General features: G+C 36.8%; 1 protein-coding gene across 1 annotated transcript; it reads left to right on the top strand.

Moving 5' to 3' along the window:
- Positions 1-266: 266 nt before the first annotated feature.
- On the top strand, positions 267-15,409 carry rundc3b (RUN domain containing 3b). Its single transcript, XM_041987855.1, has 11 exons — positions 267-468; positions 5,027-5,142; positions 8,033-8,166; positions 8,949-9,034; positions 9,194-9,283; positions 10,799-10,879; positions 11,105-11,279; positions 11,582-11,739; positions 13,080-13,226; positions 13,718-13,839; positions 13,921-15,409. The coding sequence occupies exons 1-11, from the start codon at positions 374-376 to the stop codon at positions 14,064-14,066; spliced, it is 1,350 nt and encodes a 449-aa protein (XP_041843789.1). The 5' UTR covers positions 267-373; the 3' UTR covers positions 14,067-15,409.
- The last annotated feature ends 543 nt before the right edge of the window (positions 15,410-15,952 follow it).

The raw sequence follows: 15,952 nt of genomic DNA, 5'->3' as shown, positions 1-15,952 counted from the left end.
AAAACTATGAAAAGATGCAGAAACAGTGAAGAGATGTCAGTGGCTTATCTCCAAGTATAGAATCCACTGGTGAAAGTGTGTAAAGTCACAGTCGCAACTTTGGAAAACATATTCTCTATTCTCACTATTATATTATATTATATTATATTATATTATATTATATTATATTATATTATATTATATTATATTATAATATAAGCGTTCTTATTTTGAACGTCCTGACAGGAAGCCGTACGTTTCTGTCCTCTTCCTCCTCACGCTCATTCTCGCGTAAAGCATCTATCTTGCGTTCATTCGTGGTGACGAACAGAGCCAGGTCCATCTCTTGTGCCGAAGGAGCGGGTCAGCACATCGCCACGGACACGATCCGGGGATGGCGTCGCTCAGTGTGGGGCAGCATCTCATCCGCAAGCGTGGCGCGGGCAGGAGCGCCGCGGTGGAGAGGAAGAACCTGCTCACAGTGTGCAGGTGGGAATGTCTCATGCTGTTCTGGGTTTAATGCAAAGGAGGATGAATCTGCGTTTGCTGCTCAATTCATGACGCCAGATTTTTTTTTAAATTTATACATTTTGCTTCGCATGTGTTGTAGGTTAGTTTTTCAAAAACCAGGAGTAGCCTATACAGTCTCCGCTCCATCTTTTATCAGAAATCAGACTTAACAGCTAAAAGAAGTGTATGTGTTGGATGAGCTTCAATTTAAAGATTAACAGAGCTGGAGGTTCTCAGGTTAAAGTCTCCATGGTTTATATATTCTTTACAGTAGCCTATTCTTTCTGAATCACAGAAACCACCAACAGCATCCTTAAGGCTTTATTAAACATTCATGTACATTTCAGTTTTAATTCCCTTCACTCTGTCAGTGGAGGATTAAGCAAGTATTTCCCCGCCCTCCCCACTTTAGTTCCCAATACAAAAACTGTTACCTGCCAAAAACACTTTGTACTCTTTTTTTGATTTATGTTACAATGCAGTTTGTTCTTTTTTTCCCCACTTCACCCCATTAACTGTAATATCAATATCATTTAATAGCAGAAAGTCGTTTTACTTCTAAAAATGCATAAACTGCTAAAATGGGGTGTTCTATACTGTCTAGTAAATATTCCCTAAAATAATAGTGTGAACTTGGTGCCTTCAGTTCATGTTTCAGTGCATTTATAAATGTTTAGTTGCTAAATATGGAGAATATATGAGTGATGTGTGCATGCAAATGTCACATGCTTGTATGGTGTGGTCTTTGTCATCTGGAGTGCAAAACACTGCTCTGAGCATTGTTTGTGATCCTCTGAGTGCTGCGGGCAGATGTCAGTCACTGACCGGCAGTCCCTGTGGTGTATTTGAAACAGTAGAGTAAACAAACCATAGAAAAAGGAAATGATACAGAAATGTCTTCATTGTTTTGGCACCAGCAGTTCAGAAAATACAGTTAATATACCACCTGCACTAGCTTGTGCTTGCTCTGTCTGTTTTTAGGAACACATAACTTGCAAATGAAAAACATTTCTACGATTAGTGCTGCTGTGCACTTTCCTCCAACGATGTCACTTGATAGTGTTAGGAGGAAAGCAAGGTGCAGTATGCTGACCAGACTGATCTTTTGCCAGATACTCCTGCCTCCACACAAGCCGTTAGCTCACTGATTGACATAAGCAGAAAAGGGAAAAGACAAGAGAGACAACTGGGTATTTTGGAGAAAAAGGGGGTTTGAAAGTGATTGTTTACTGAACAAAATACTGAAGAAGGAAGGTATTGCCTCCTGTTATAGTTCCTTTCTTTCTCATGAGGTGGCTGTAAGGTTGTTAGGATGGTTTTCCATCTATTCAGTGTTAGTAAATATAATAGCTTTGGATTTTAAGACTGATCATTAGGGTCTATATTTGATCTTTCATTCTAGTTTTTATGATTTTGTACATGCAAGTAATTAATAAGCAGACTTATGGTTATTTAACTCTTTAAGTACTAAAATAATTAATGACAAGTGTCATTTTGCGTCACTGGTGACGCAGTAAGACTTTAAAGGTTATTGCCCTTTTAAATTTTCTGTTATGCAAGTATGTGTTGGCTTTTTTTAATCAAACTATATATTTATGGGTTTATGGTGATGTTTGTGAAGCAATACAAAGAAACTGATCATGTATAACTGCTCAGTGTGAATTTCCTGTCGGCAACACATTCAGGATTACTGATGAAGCAGCTTTCAGGTCTACGTCTGCTGTTGCACATACAACTATTGTTTTCTCATCTAATTTCCTCTAGATTGTCTTTTCTGTTCCACCTAACAGCATACTACATGACAAATTGGTTTATGTTTTTTTCTTTTTTGTATAGCCACAACAGCATCTGAGATCTGTTAAGGCTTAAAATAAATAAAGAAGGTAAATATAATTCTCACATAGCAGCTGTGACTGAAGACACCAGCTTCATACCTCATCAGACATCACACAGAGTCGTATGCTGTCTCTCAAATGCTTTACCTGCCAAGTACAATGGAGTAGTTTAAGTATTATTTTGTCTTTATTATAAATCATGGCTTAAAGGTGCTGTGTATGGAACTCAAAAGGGTGACAACTTGATGTTTTATTATCTCAGATCAGACAAATTTAACCAAAGTCAACTTAAAGCTGTTTAGCAGCATGGTGGAGGCTCTGGTCACCTCCAGTCAAACACTTTTGACTACATTCTGCTATCTCACTCTTACCATGCAGTGTGGAAGGTTACTTTCTTAGTTTGTCTTTAAATGAGTCAACAGCTTTAAAAAATACATACACAACATAGTGTCCATTAGAGATTCCCAACATGTAAATTCACTGCACTCCTGCACAGGTGTTTTCACTTAATCTGAGTGATTGGACCTTCTCTCGAGCTGACACCAGGCAGAGCTATAGTGGGTGTTTGCTGACTATGCTAAATTTGATGCACTAATGGATGCTTTTTGGATTTGATGCATACAAGTGTTACCACAGTGCTCTTCCACAAGTGACCAGTGGGCAAGTCAGTGTATTGAGGCATCTAAATAAAAAAGAATAAAGAAATAAATGAATAAAGAAATAGAAACAGTAATAAGCTGAAATGGGCTAGTTAGGCATGAATTACAAAGGGAGTTCATGTTTTCCCTTTTTGGAAACTGTTATGCCAGCCTTACATCAGAAGACTGAAAAGATTTGGAAAAGACTCTTGGAAAACTATCAGCTCACAACAGCTCACATCTAAAGACAAGTGTATTGGTATCTGAACACTTTTAAGTTTTTAAAAAACGCTGATAATACGTATAGCTATGTTGCATCAAATAACTTAAGCTATCATTTATTGTATTAGCTATACCTGAGCATGTCCTGCCTCATTTTTTTAAATGTACATTTTCTGGTTAAGCTCATGACACAGCTCAAATCAATAATTCCCTTTCATTCATAAAACATGGTGCTAAAATAGAGAATACAATTCATTAACTATTTTTGGGAAAACAAACATACTGATAGTAAGTGTTGTCAGTTGCCTAGCAACAGGGTATTCACAACTATAACCACTAGAATGGCAGTCTCACGTTTTTGACCTTAGAAACAGTGTCGGGAAATACACATGAATACATTGCACTAGTGGAGTGTGAAGTCAGTGGAAAGATGAATCAGTTGGTTTGACCTGTTTATGTTAAACAGTCTTTAGAGTGACATCACTCTTAAGTCAAGCTCAGGTTCTCTTACAATAGAAAATCAAGTAAATTAGTTTAGTGTAAATATATATAAAATATAAACAAAACTTAAAGGATACATGAAGTATTTTCCACACACTGAGGAAACTGCATCATAATAAATGTGTGAGGAAGGTTGGTTTTCATGGTGTATTGAAGTTGAGATACCTGAAATCCATCATCTTTCATAGGAAGGTGTGCACTCAGTGGTCACCCTGCTGCTAAGCAACGAGGAGGAGCAAGTAAAGCAGGCTCAGATATGAAGTTAGATTATTTAGTTATTAAGTGCTACACGCAGTTTGGCAGGAATCACACACAAAACTACACGCACACACACATACACACCCATACACACACACATCTATACATTGTAGATCTTGTGCATCAACTTTCCTTCCTTTGTAATTAGTTGAAATCAGATTATAAAGTTAGTTTGTGCACAGCTGTCATAATGGGCTACAAATTATAGCTAGTCTCATCACATGCCATCAATCAAAGTCTGTTGTGCTCAAATGTGTATTATGATTGAAGAATGCTGACAGACAATTTAGCTCTTAATTGTACATATATTTTTTATTTGTATACTCATTGATTTATCACTGTGAATGTAAACATAAAGCATCAGAAGCTGTGTTAGTGATGCAGATAAGCCAAACTGTAAAATTAATAATTTATTTTAAACAAACAAAAGTTTTCATACACTGAAATAAAAGAAGAAGATAAATGCTCAATATTCCTTGGAGACTGCTTTACTGCGTCTGTACTTTTACCAAAGGATAGATTAAGTCAGTAAAGAATGTAGATTTTAGAGCAGAATGTGCGACTAGTACTTTGAGAATGAAGGTTTTTCTGTTGGACAGTGACCCAAAGTACACATTGAACAGCACAGAAGGAAAGTTAAATGGGAAGAGAAAGACTGTTTAAAGCTGCTTAGCCATCAGTCGTGACCTAAATCCCTTTGGAAACAGCCAAAATCTTCTAATAAAAAGAGAGCCTAAAAAGGCTTAAATGGAAAAATTGCTAAACTGACCAAGTGCGAGAAACTTCCAGTGTTTCCAGAGTATTATATGTTTGGAGTTATTATTTGATCAGAGCCTTTTTTTGTGAATAATGTTCAAGAACTTGCAGCACTGATTGAAACTAATCTTACTTCATTTAATGTTTATTTCTTTCAAATGCAGTTGGTAGCTTAATCTTGAAGTAAATTGTCTCCAAACCAAATCAAAGAAAATCTTGATGACATTGACCGTTGTGAAATGGGTGAAGTTGCTCTTTAAAATTCTAATAATCAATTGTAATATTTATTGTGTGTTCAATGGGTGTGTATCTTTTTTTCTTTTTCAGGTTTTCAGTCAAGACTTTGCTGGACCGCTCTTGTTTTGAGGCAATAGATGACTCATCTCCAGAGTTCATTAATTTTGTTTCTATTCTTGAGCACATCCTCAGTCATCGACTGAAAGGTATGAAAGCCCTCCCTCATCAACATGCAGCAAAAATACTCCTCTGACATCCCGGTAATCATACACATATGACCATAACAATTAGAGATTATATGATGTCTATGTGATGTCTTTTTTAGAGACATCACATAGACACTTTTATTCTGTGCGATGTTTTTTGGAAGCGTTACTGGAAACTGCGAGAAAGACAAGAAGTGTGATGATATGTGATAATGATCACAGGCCAGAAATGAAGAGAGGATGTTGTGGTCACATGTGCCTTACATATAACCGTGTTATCAAGATGCTTTGACTTCGGAAAGATTGAATTTGAATTTAGATTCAGTTTCAGGGAGAAATAAGCTTTTGTACTGTTAATATAAGTATTAAGTGTTGCAGAGTCTTGTGAATATGTGTATTTGGAATCTACAGTTTTGAAGGCTGAGCCCATTTTTTTCCCATCACAATAAAGACTATAAAGATAAGTGTATGATTTATCTGACCTATTTATTCATAACAGAATTTGCTTCATGTGAATTTAAAATACAGGATAAACAGCATTTCACAAGGTTATTAGTGAAAGTTAAAGTTGTAGAATAGAAAAGAAAAGAAAGTTAAAGTTTGCAGATTATTGCTCATCCTTAAAGAACTGTAAAAAGTAATATTTTTCTCTTTATCATCAAAGTAATGTAATTACTTTTTATTTATTTTCTACTACCTGTTTAATGCCAGGCATTATAGCTGAAACATCCTACTCAGGTTGTCAATATTTCTGTACAATCCACTGCTGAAGTGAGGAAGTAGGGTCCATGATGAAGTGTAGGGCTACAGATGAGAGGTGAGTGGATAAACTTAACGAAAGCTTTATTCATAAAGTAACAAAAACCACTGACACATCAGGATAAAAAAAAAAAACAGTAAACCTAGCAGAAAATAAAACTCGGAAGTAATCATGACGACGCATGAAACAAGACGTGAAAGACAACTCAAGATGAAAAAAAGATAGAACTTAAATGAACACTGAAACCAAATAACACAGGCCATGATGATTTCTACTATATGGTCCTGGTTATGCCATGTGCACTGAACTAGACAACCAACAATAACTCAGCATTTGAGAGTAAAGCTTAACCCTTACATACTGTTTGGGTCAAATTTGACCTGTTTTAACATTTGACAGCAGTGAAATTACCCCCAAAATTATCCTTTTTATCTGAAATTTGATGGCTTTTCCCTCAAGTGACACAAAATTCACATAAATGAATATTTTAAAATTCTATACTTTTGTATAGGTGCGACAAATGTTGCACACTGAGGCTGTTTTAGGTCAAATGTGACCCGTATCTGTTTAAATGGATTTCATATCTACTAGTGTGGGACAAATCAAGGAAAATGGTGGTTTTAGGGAATACTGGAACTATGTACAGGCTATGTCTCTGTGTTTTTTTATTTTTAAAATCTTATTTAGTTATTCATTTTTATGGTACAGTGGTGACAGAGTTTAAAGGGGCCTGGATGCTGTCAGAACAACTGGCCGCGTTCCCACTACATTTGCCTTGGTTTACACAGAAACACACAGGTTTTTCAAGGGGCATGGGGGGACTGATCATATATGGTGGAGAAAGGGAACAGAAGTCATGCAAAGCTCAAACAGTGCCGTGACACAGACACAATATCCGCACCTGCAACCACCTGCAATGTAATAAAATAAAGTACTAATTAATAAATTTGGGTAGGGAGGTGGTGGTAGAGGACTTAGTAAAGGTACTGAGCTGTCATTTCAGTGATGGACATCATGGCAGCAAGACATAATGCCCATTGTCTGATCCTTCAAGAGGAGGTTGGTAGTGATTTGGAAAAGGATGTGTCAAGAGTAGGGAAGCAAATAAAAACAACAACAACAACAAAAAAACACGTTATTTGTGGGTCTTCACATAAGAGGCCAACACAAGGAGACAGAAGAGAAGGAGATGTAACTTCTGTCTTTCAAATGACTGGGAGAATAGCAGAAATTTGTTTATAATAAGCATTTTATTATTTAATGTTTTATGTTTGAGTGATAAATGATAATTAATATTGATAATCATGGGGTGGTGTTTAGCTTAACTGGTTAAACTGTTGCCACCTGTATGGAGGCTGCAGCTCTTTGACGAGGTGCTCTGCCGCACCCAAAGGCCCTTTGCTGCACGCCTAACCCTCTCTCTGACCCCTTTTTCTGTACACTAACTGTAAAATAAAGACCAGTAGAGCCAGGGAAATTTAAACAAAAGATAATTATGATTGCTTATGATATAGCAGTGAAGATAGTTTAATGATTGCAATGGCTAAACCTGATGATATTATAAATTCTAACAGTTCCAGAAAGTCCATGTCATTATTAAATAAAGTAAAATATATCTAAGTTTTTATAACTTTCATGTTTTTGTTTTATGTAAAACAGGACATGATACTGTATCATAGATGTTTTTCTCCAAAAACAGGGGTTGTAAAACCTAAAAAAATAAACTCTTCCTGCTCTCTGAAACATTTATTAAGAATTAATCATGCTTTTATCTATATGACAAAAGCCGTTTAGACATTCTAAAGATCTGTAGTTTAAAATTTGGTATAGACACTTACTATGAAGGACATTTTAGCCCAGGTCAAACTTGACCCGGACTATGAAGGCTCAAAATATAAACAATATGTAAAGGTTAAAATATTCAAAGTAACAGAATGATTGTTTTACTATGCATATGAGTTTTTACCTGAAGTAAGTAAATTTGAATGTAACCTCTTTTTCACCAAATCATTCCAATTTCATTCATCTTGTAATTTTATTATATAATTCACATTATTTACTCTCAAACACAAAGAATTTATGTGTATTCATACTCGTACAAATTTGCGTTTTTTCTTTTTTTTCTCCCAGGTCAGACAACCTGGTTCGGCTACGAGAGCCCTCGAAGTTTCTGGGATTACATAAAAGCTGCCTGCAGTAAAGTACCTCATAATTGCATTCGAAGCATTGAGAGCATGGAAAATGTGCGACCATCGAGAGCAAAGGTGTGGCTACAATCTTCTTTGGCTCTTATTTAATTTCCCTATACAGAAGGAAGAACAAGACAGAAGCAGGAAGGGGTTTGGATCAAAATCAGCATGTAACACAGCATGACTTCAAAAATGTGTGTGTAATCAAGCCAAAACCTGCCAGATACATAATCAGCCATTTATATAAATAAAACAGCTCATCTTGCATTACTTTCTCTTTGAAAAAGAACAAAGGAAACATCTCAAGACAACAGAAACAAAAAGCTTTATCTCATGCACTAAACAACTGGAGTTAACTTTCTATAAACAGTCTTTGAAACCGAGCCTACCGAGCTTATGTTGGCTCTAACTTATTAAACCAGTTCTGGATTTATGTTGATGTGTTTTCAGAATTTAGTGTTAGGGTTTTAGTCTGAATGTTGACTCAGATTTTTTTTTTCAAATGAAGCCTAAAAAACCCTTTTAAATATATTTTATAAGCTTTCTATATTAGTAAAAGAAGAGGGGAGGCTACACAATGGTAAACATAACCCTCTTCCAACTTTTTAAAGATGTGTTGCTACCATCAAATTCAAAATAGGCTAATATTGTCCATGGTAAAAAAAAATTCAGTTTCAATATCTGATATGTTTTTTTTCCTATTTGAAATAAAATGTGAGTTCATTTTATTTTAGCAAATTATTGCATTGTTTTTATTTACACAGCTTTCTGGTTTTCTTAAACTTGGGGTTGCACATATGGAATATTAAGAAGTGCCACTGGTCATTTACTTAGATGAAACTGTTCCTTCTGTGCAGGGCAGAGCATGGATCAGAGTCGTCCTGATGGAGAAACGTCTGTCAGAGTACATCTCATTCGCACTGAGGGACTTCAAAACCACCAGGTCTTTGTGTAGCTCTCATAAAAGGATAATGCTGCTTTTGGTGCAGCCAGCTCCCCCAACAGCAAATGAACTCAACCATCCAGTTATTGCACATCTTGCAGCTGCATCTCTCCATTCTGAAACTGATTAATGTCAATATTCTGTGTGTGGTGATTTTAGGAGGTTTTATGAAGAAGGAGCAATCATTCTGGGAGAAGAGGCTGGGCCGCTGGCAGACACACTCATTGGACTAAACACTATTGACTTCAGGTTCTGGTTTTAATCTGCTGTTTCTGATCAGTTAAATCACACTTTCTGTCCCTTGTTGTCTTTATATATAGTCTTCAGAAGAGTATAAATTAAATTTAAGAAGACTGCAATCATTATAGAGCTGCATTGGATGAAAGAACACACTCAGATTTTCCTCTTGACCAAATTAGAAAAACATTACATTAATATTTCACAAGTGGACATAAAACCAGAAATAACCAACATTGCAAAAGACTTTCACAGTAATTACAGCGTCTGCAACACCAGACAAGCATTTAGTCACTAATAACCAGGTCTCAGTCAGTCAGATTCTAGCTTTTGTTGGATCAGTGATCCTCTTTGTTAAAGCAGTGAACCTGCTTTTTTTTGTCTTTCTTTTGTCATTGTCACATGACCATGTTTTTCATTATTTATGAGAGGCCCACTGCATTAGCTGCATCTTGTGAAGGAAATTTTAACTAGACCCATAAAAGGAAAATAATTACTTGTCAAAGATCAAAAACTCTTGCTACAAATAGTTACTGCAATGTGCTTATTATAACACAAGGTGTGGATGCATTTGTTTCAGCAATGTTTTTTAAAACACTCAATGATTGATGTGTTTTTTTTTTTGTTTTTTTTTTTGTTTTGTTTTTAAATACAGTCAGATTTTGCAATTTTTGCATAAGGTTGTGATAAGAATCAACTATCATCTGATTCTGCAGAAGAATTAAAACACTTAAATGATATTATATTGCTTTAAACTATTGAATTAAACTAAATTTAATGTGCCTGTTTTACAATGACCAACAGGAAAAATATTCATGGGCAGAATTGTTTCCTTTACAAGGAATTGTGGCAGTAGAGTTGAAGAAACCTCTGACTGAAGAAATGTTTGTTTAGCAGCTTGTGCAGTGAAATATTTTTCTTTGCATTATCAGCTTCAGGAGCTGCAGATCAGTCCCCAGCACAGAGTCAGCCTCCCTTATCAGTGTGTTCAGTTTCATTGAGTCACTGGTTCTGATGCTGCTGCCTCAACAGATGGCTGAATAGCAGATTGCACTTGTCACCACAGACTTAACAGAAGATATGCAACATCTTGCTACAAACAGTAAAGGGCATAAGCTTCCCCTTTGTGTAGACCACCTGCAGCCTTTATATTGCTTTCCAGGTCAACATCCAAATATCTGTAGTCTTCCACCACCCCCTCTTCTCCCAATGTGGAAACAGTTTTCAGCTCATTTCTATTCCTAAAATCCAGTTATCACCTTTATGTTCAAGATTAGATGATTACTTCACTGTAAATACAAGTGATACCAGTGATATGAAGGTTTTGATTTTTGTAGTAAATCCTACTGCATTAAGATACAGCAGCTCTGCCTTAAGCTGATTTCAATAACATCTCAGGTGATGGATGCATGGACGTGTAAGACACCAAACAGCTCTCTGAGTGTTGTCACAGTAATCATTAAAGTTGTATTTACAAGAAGCACATGGCTGAAGAGAATATGCTTTCATTTTCTACTTTTCTTTTAGTTTTTGTCTGAAAGGGGAGGGTCTGGATGGCAGCTGCCCTGCTGTGATTGATTACACACCTTACCTGAAGTTCACACAGAGGTATGTGAAATCAAATGGTTTGCATTACACAGGTCTTCATTTGGGTACTTTCTAAACATATGGTTGCAATTATAATAAAACTAATTTAGTAATATAAGACTTTAAGTGCAACATCCAACATTTTTTGGACCTCAAGGCCACCATAGGGTCAGAAATGTGTCTAGTGCCTACTACAGCTGTATAGGATGCATTTGAATATGATGTGCACTGTGGTTTTCTGTGCAGCGCAGACAGCATCAGCAGTGATGAGGAGGAGATGAGGACTCTAGGAAGCAGTGGCAGTGAGAACAGCACCCCCGACAAAACAGCCACCGCTGCATCAATCTTCACAGAGCAGAGCAACTTGGTCAGCAAGTGCAAACGCTTTGAGCAGAAGTATCGCATGGCTCTGGAGCAGAAGGTGTGTGGTTAACATACTGTGTTATTTTGGGATAAAAAGGTATATGTCAGTGTGACATTTTCTTCGCAGTCTGCAGAAAATTAGGGGCTTGGTTTATGAAATGCCAAGAAAAAAGAAGTCCTGTAAAGGGTACTTTTTCTTTTTTTATACACTCAGCTTCTAAAAAAATCTTTCTGTGGCCTTTTGTTTCCTTTAAGTAAATAATAAAAAAAAAAAAAAAAGACGGTCATGCATTAATTTGGCCTCTCCTTCATGACATTAAACAGACGCGAGTATTTGTCTGTGTGTTTGTTTTGCCTCAGGGTTACCTGGAAGAGCTGGTCCGTCTACGAGAAGCCCAGCTGTCGGAGGCCGTGTCTCACAACAAAGCTCTTCAACAGAGCCTAGCAGACACACACCTCTCCCACACGTTGGAGAAAGAGCAGCTTGAGTACATCATACTGGAACTGCAGGACCAACTGTGAGCCCCCTCTGCTGACTGTGTGTGTCTGTCTCTGTGTGTTTGTGAGGCTGCTAACGATTAGATGAGGAGCTATGCAGCAGATCCAACTCCTTTGTTATTTGTGTGTTCTTCAATCAATCCCACTTAGTGCTTCTTTTAGCCAACAAGAGAAGCTGAGTCCATGTTTTGATTTCACATCAGTATCCAATCACTGTGAAACTTCTTCTCAAAAAGAGCTCTCAATGTGTCAGGATGAATTTGCATCATGATCTCCAGAAATCAGGTGGCAGTCTTACACCACTCTGGTGACTTAGTGGATGGTTTGAATGCAAATATAGTTAAAAACAAAGTTAAAGAGAATGTAAAGAGAATTAGAAGCTTAGAGGAGTAAGGCTGCCACTAATGACTATTCCGATAGTCGATTAATCACCGACCATTAAAACAACTAACCGACTAATCGTATTATGTATCTCATAATTATGAAATGGCTCCTATTTCACTTTCAGCTTTGAAATCTTGCATGAGGTTATTGAAGTCCGACGTGCCTCCTCTTTAAATGTTCAAGCATTGCAGACGTACTTCCGTGGTACACAAGGTCCGCTTTACAAATCTCACATGTATTTAATTTATTTTGTAAGTTTAACGTGAAGTTATCTCAGACTTTTGACGTCCTCTGCTGCCGTTTTGTTCCCTGGTCGGCTGCCATATTTTTCCCCTGGCGGACATGTGCAACTCTCAGCAGAGATAGAAAAGAAGACAATGTCTCACTTTGTAGTTTTTTTTTTTTTTTGCCGACAAGAGTCGACGGGTAAATTCATTATCAACAATTTTTTTGTCGACTATTGTTGACGTCGACTAATCGTTGCAGCCCTATAGAGAATAGGGCTGCAAGTGAAATAAGAGCCATTTAATAATTATGAGATGCATCATCCAATTAGTCAACTAGTCATTTTAATAGTCGATGACTAATCAACCATCAGAATAGTCATTAGATGCAGCCCTTATAGAGAAGGACACTAATCAGGAATATGATGGGAGAAACCATTAGGATGAAAGTCGGAGTTGGAATATTTAGGGAAAAAAAGATCTAGTTTGAAGCAGTAGACAAGGTGCATTGAGGTCATTAAAGCTGGTGTTGATGTGTTGGTGGTTTTCTAAGGAGATATATTAATGCTCCCCATAGAATGGATTGTAGATAGTACAAAAGAAGAATGTTACATGTATTATTATTATCATCAGTTATGATTACCGTTATAAGAGGAAAAATACGATTTATCTTTGTTAAACAAATGCTTTTTGAGACATAGTCTGATATGAGCCAATAAATAAAGTCACCTCTGACTACATCAAATTTTCAGGACTGTGCTGAAGAACAATGATTTACGGTCCAGGCAAGAGTTAACAGCTCATCTGACCAATCAGTGGCCGTCTCCTGATACCTTGGATGCCAATGCCGTTGCCTTGGATACGCTGCTGTACAGGAAGAACACAGGACAGTGGGAGGGGTATGTTTTATTATTATTATTTTCTTTTTTTTATTTGTTTTAAGGTTTTAAACACAGTTTATGAGCATATTTGCTCTGAGGCAAATTTGCTTTGATTCAGTCATTAACTTGTTCTGTCACTTGCTGCTCATAAGACTTGTTCACACACTGATTCTGCAACATTTTTAACTGCACTTTCCATGATATAAGGTTTAATTTCTCAGTCACAATTAATTAGTTCCCTCTTGAATCTGCTTCAGTAAGTACAAATGTGTCTGCTAATTTGTAAGTGATAAAAACATGTGTGTGCGCTTGTGTGTATGAGCCTCTCTGCAACAAGATAGTGATGCAGAGTAAAGCGAAAACCTTGTAGCTACATCTGCTGATTAAATCCTTCAACTGAACATTAAAATATAATCCATTAAAAGTTGTTGCCAATATATGTTCCTCTCTTGTGTCAACTATGCATGGGTGTGGGTGGTTCTTACTGTTTCTCTTTCCTCTTGATGCAGGAAGAGTTTCCAGAGCCTGGAGCAGCTGTCTGCAGACATGAGCCTGTCCCAGAGTTCTCTTGGACCATCACACACACTGGCTCTGGAAGCCAGGCCAACCAGCACACAGTGGCTTCATCAAGGCACGTCTCCTCCTGCTTGTAAGAACCAACAAGACCTCCACCCCTGACTCAGACATTAATCAGATGTATTGTTTCTTTCAGGTAAGGAGGAAACTCCATCATTAAGGGGTCTCTGTGGCTCCCTGACCTCAGTAGCCAGCTACAAGTCTCTGGCCAGCCTGAAGTCAAGCGAGTGTTTGGCCAGTCCTGCAACAGAGATCAGTAGTTCAGGTGTCACTCCTTCTTAGAAAATAAGGAGCTATAATTAGCTTTCCACCAGGATCAGACAACCCAGGAACTTTCTCAATGTAGGTGATGCTGATTTTCTTTTGTGTTTTGAATGTGAAGCCCAGAGCTTAAAGAGATGGGAGTTGTGCTTGCAAGCTGAGAATCTGGTGCATGTTGTTTGACCAGCTCCATCAGACGTGTTTTTGATGTAATGCCAACATGTGTATAAATTCTTTGTTTTTATCTGTGTGGCATCATTTCTTTCCTATCTTGGAAATGGTAGGAAATAATATACATTTGATGTATGAATTCTTACGTCACCTACGTGTTGCAAATATTTTGAAAGGTTACATTAAAGTACTGACTGTAGATCGGATCAGTTATTGCAGATTAACACATCACTGTTAACTGTTTCTGCTGTTACAAGATACTGTTGTTTTCTTCTGTTCTGCTGCAGCTGCTATTGATTTTAACACGTTTTCTTTCATTTATGATGCGTTTGTCTTTTCCAGTTTGTGGAAATTGTGCATTGTGCAATATTACATGGTTTTGTTCTCAGGTTAAAAAGAAAAAAACACCCTGCAACTCTGGGTTCCCTTTAATTATTAAAATGCAGTATTTTTTTTAATAGCTAGATCTCACTAAAACAGAGTGTAACACAATCATGTCATGGACCATCTGCTGGGGTTTTTCTGTACATGCTGGAGACCTGAGCTTTGCAGTAGACAAGGAAAGACATGACTTGGCTGGATTTTTCTTATGATGTGAAGTGCAAAGTGATGGTAAGAGAAGGATGACTGGTCATTAATTATGACACTCAGATGCATCATTCTCACAAAATTTCTAACAAAATGGCATCTACAATTACAGATAGCTGTTTTCTGCTTCTTACTGACCATTAGTGTTGGAAAAAATAAGAAAGAAAAAACAACAACCCAAATCCATCATTCTATGTGGGCTGAGTGATGCCCTTGGATCTGCTACATAAACAGGCTCTTAGTCATCCTCTATACAGTTACTCCTTCTATGCGCCTTTTATGGCAATAACAGATATTCTTAGAAGGACCTGCTGCTAATTTAATTTAGCAAAGCAATTTGATAATAATAAAAACTCTTAATTATTAAATTGCTTGGGGGCATCTTTGTTATTGTTACACACTCCCAACTTTACACCGTAATAATCCACATTTAATTACATGCCGCAGGTATTTTAAAAGTGAAAAAACTATTGTTTAATATCAGTCTTAAATAATTTCCATTTCTGGTGACTAGCGGTGTACATCAGCACTGAACTTCATCTTTCTCCAGCAGTCATTTGGACAGACAAAGAGTGTTTGTTTTATAGGATTTATTTGCCTTTTTATCATTTTATTTTAAATAAACTCCTCTTGGTATAACACAGAAGATTTGGGGCATTTAAGTTTCTTGTCAACAGTAATTACTGTGCAAATAAAGCTTGAAAAGTATTCTCATAAAGTCAACATGCATTGGTTTGTAACACTCTGCTGTTACTATACAAAGTTTTCTTTATCATTGCATTGTTAGGTTACTCAGTCTTTGAACACAACTGCTCAAATGTGGGAATCTTTTGTTTCAGGTGGATACACTGACTCTTGAGACACAAAGGCATAAAGTAATTTCACATTTCCACCTAAACGATTTCAGGCACAGTGCACATGATCCCAGAAAGACAGCCACATGTCAGAAATTCATATATGACCCCGAGTGTAGCTGCTATCTGCTGGCTGTCAAATATGTCTAACATGTAATCTTAACATTATTTAGATGAAAAACTAGATTTTATCAGTTGTGCGCACAGAAGCTATAGCAATGATCATAAAAGAATTTATAACTAAATCATAAACATTAAAATAAAAAGGTTTTAATATAAAATTTGATCATATAT

The sequence above is a fragment of the Melanotaenia boesemani genome, chromosome 6 (genome assembly GCF_017639745.1).
Source record: "Melanotaenia boesemani isolate fMelBoe1 chromosome 6, fMelBoe1.pri, whole genome shotgun sequence".
Classification (NCBI taxonomy): Eukaryota; Metazoa; Chordata; class Actinopteri; order Atheriniformes; family Melanotaeniidae; genus Melanotaenia; species Melanotaenia boesemani.
Note: the sequence above shows the minus strand (reverse complement) of the source record. Positions and strands in the feature narration are given on the sequence as shown.

Coding starts and splice junctions, on each gene's coding strand:
- rundc3b (XM_041987855.1), top strand. CDS start 374: ATGGCGTCGCTCAGTGTGGGGCAGCATCTCATCCGCAAGCGTGGCGCG. Junction 8,167..8,948: donor TGCGACCATCGAGAGCAAAG/GTGTGGCTACAA, acceptor CCTTCTGTGCAG/GGCAGAGCATGGATCAGAGT. Junction 11,280..11,581: donor GCATGGCTCTGGAGCAGAAG/GTGTGTGGTTAA, acceptor GTTTTGCCTCAG/GGTTACCTGGAAGAGCTGGT.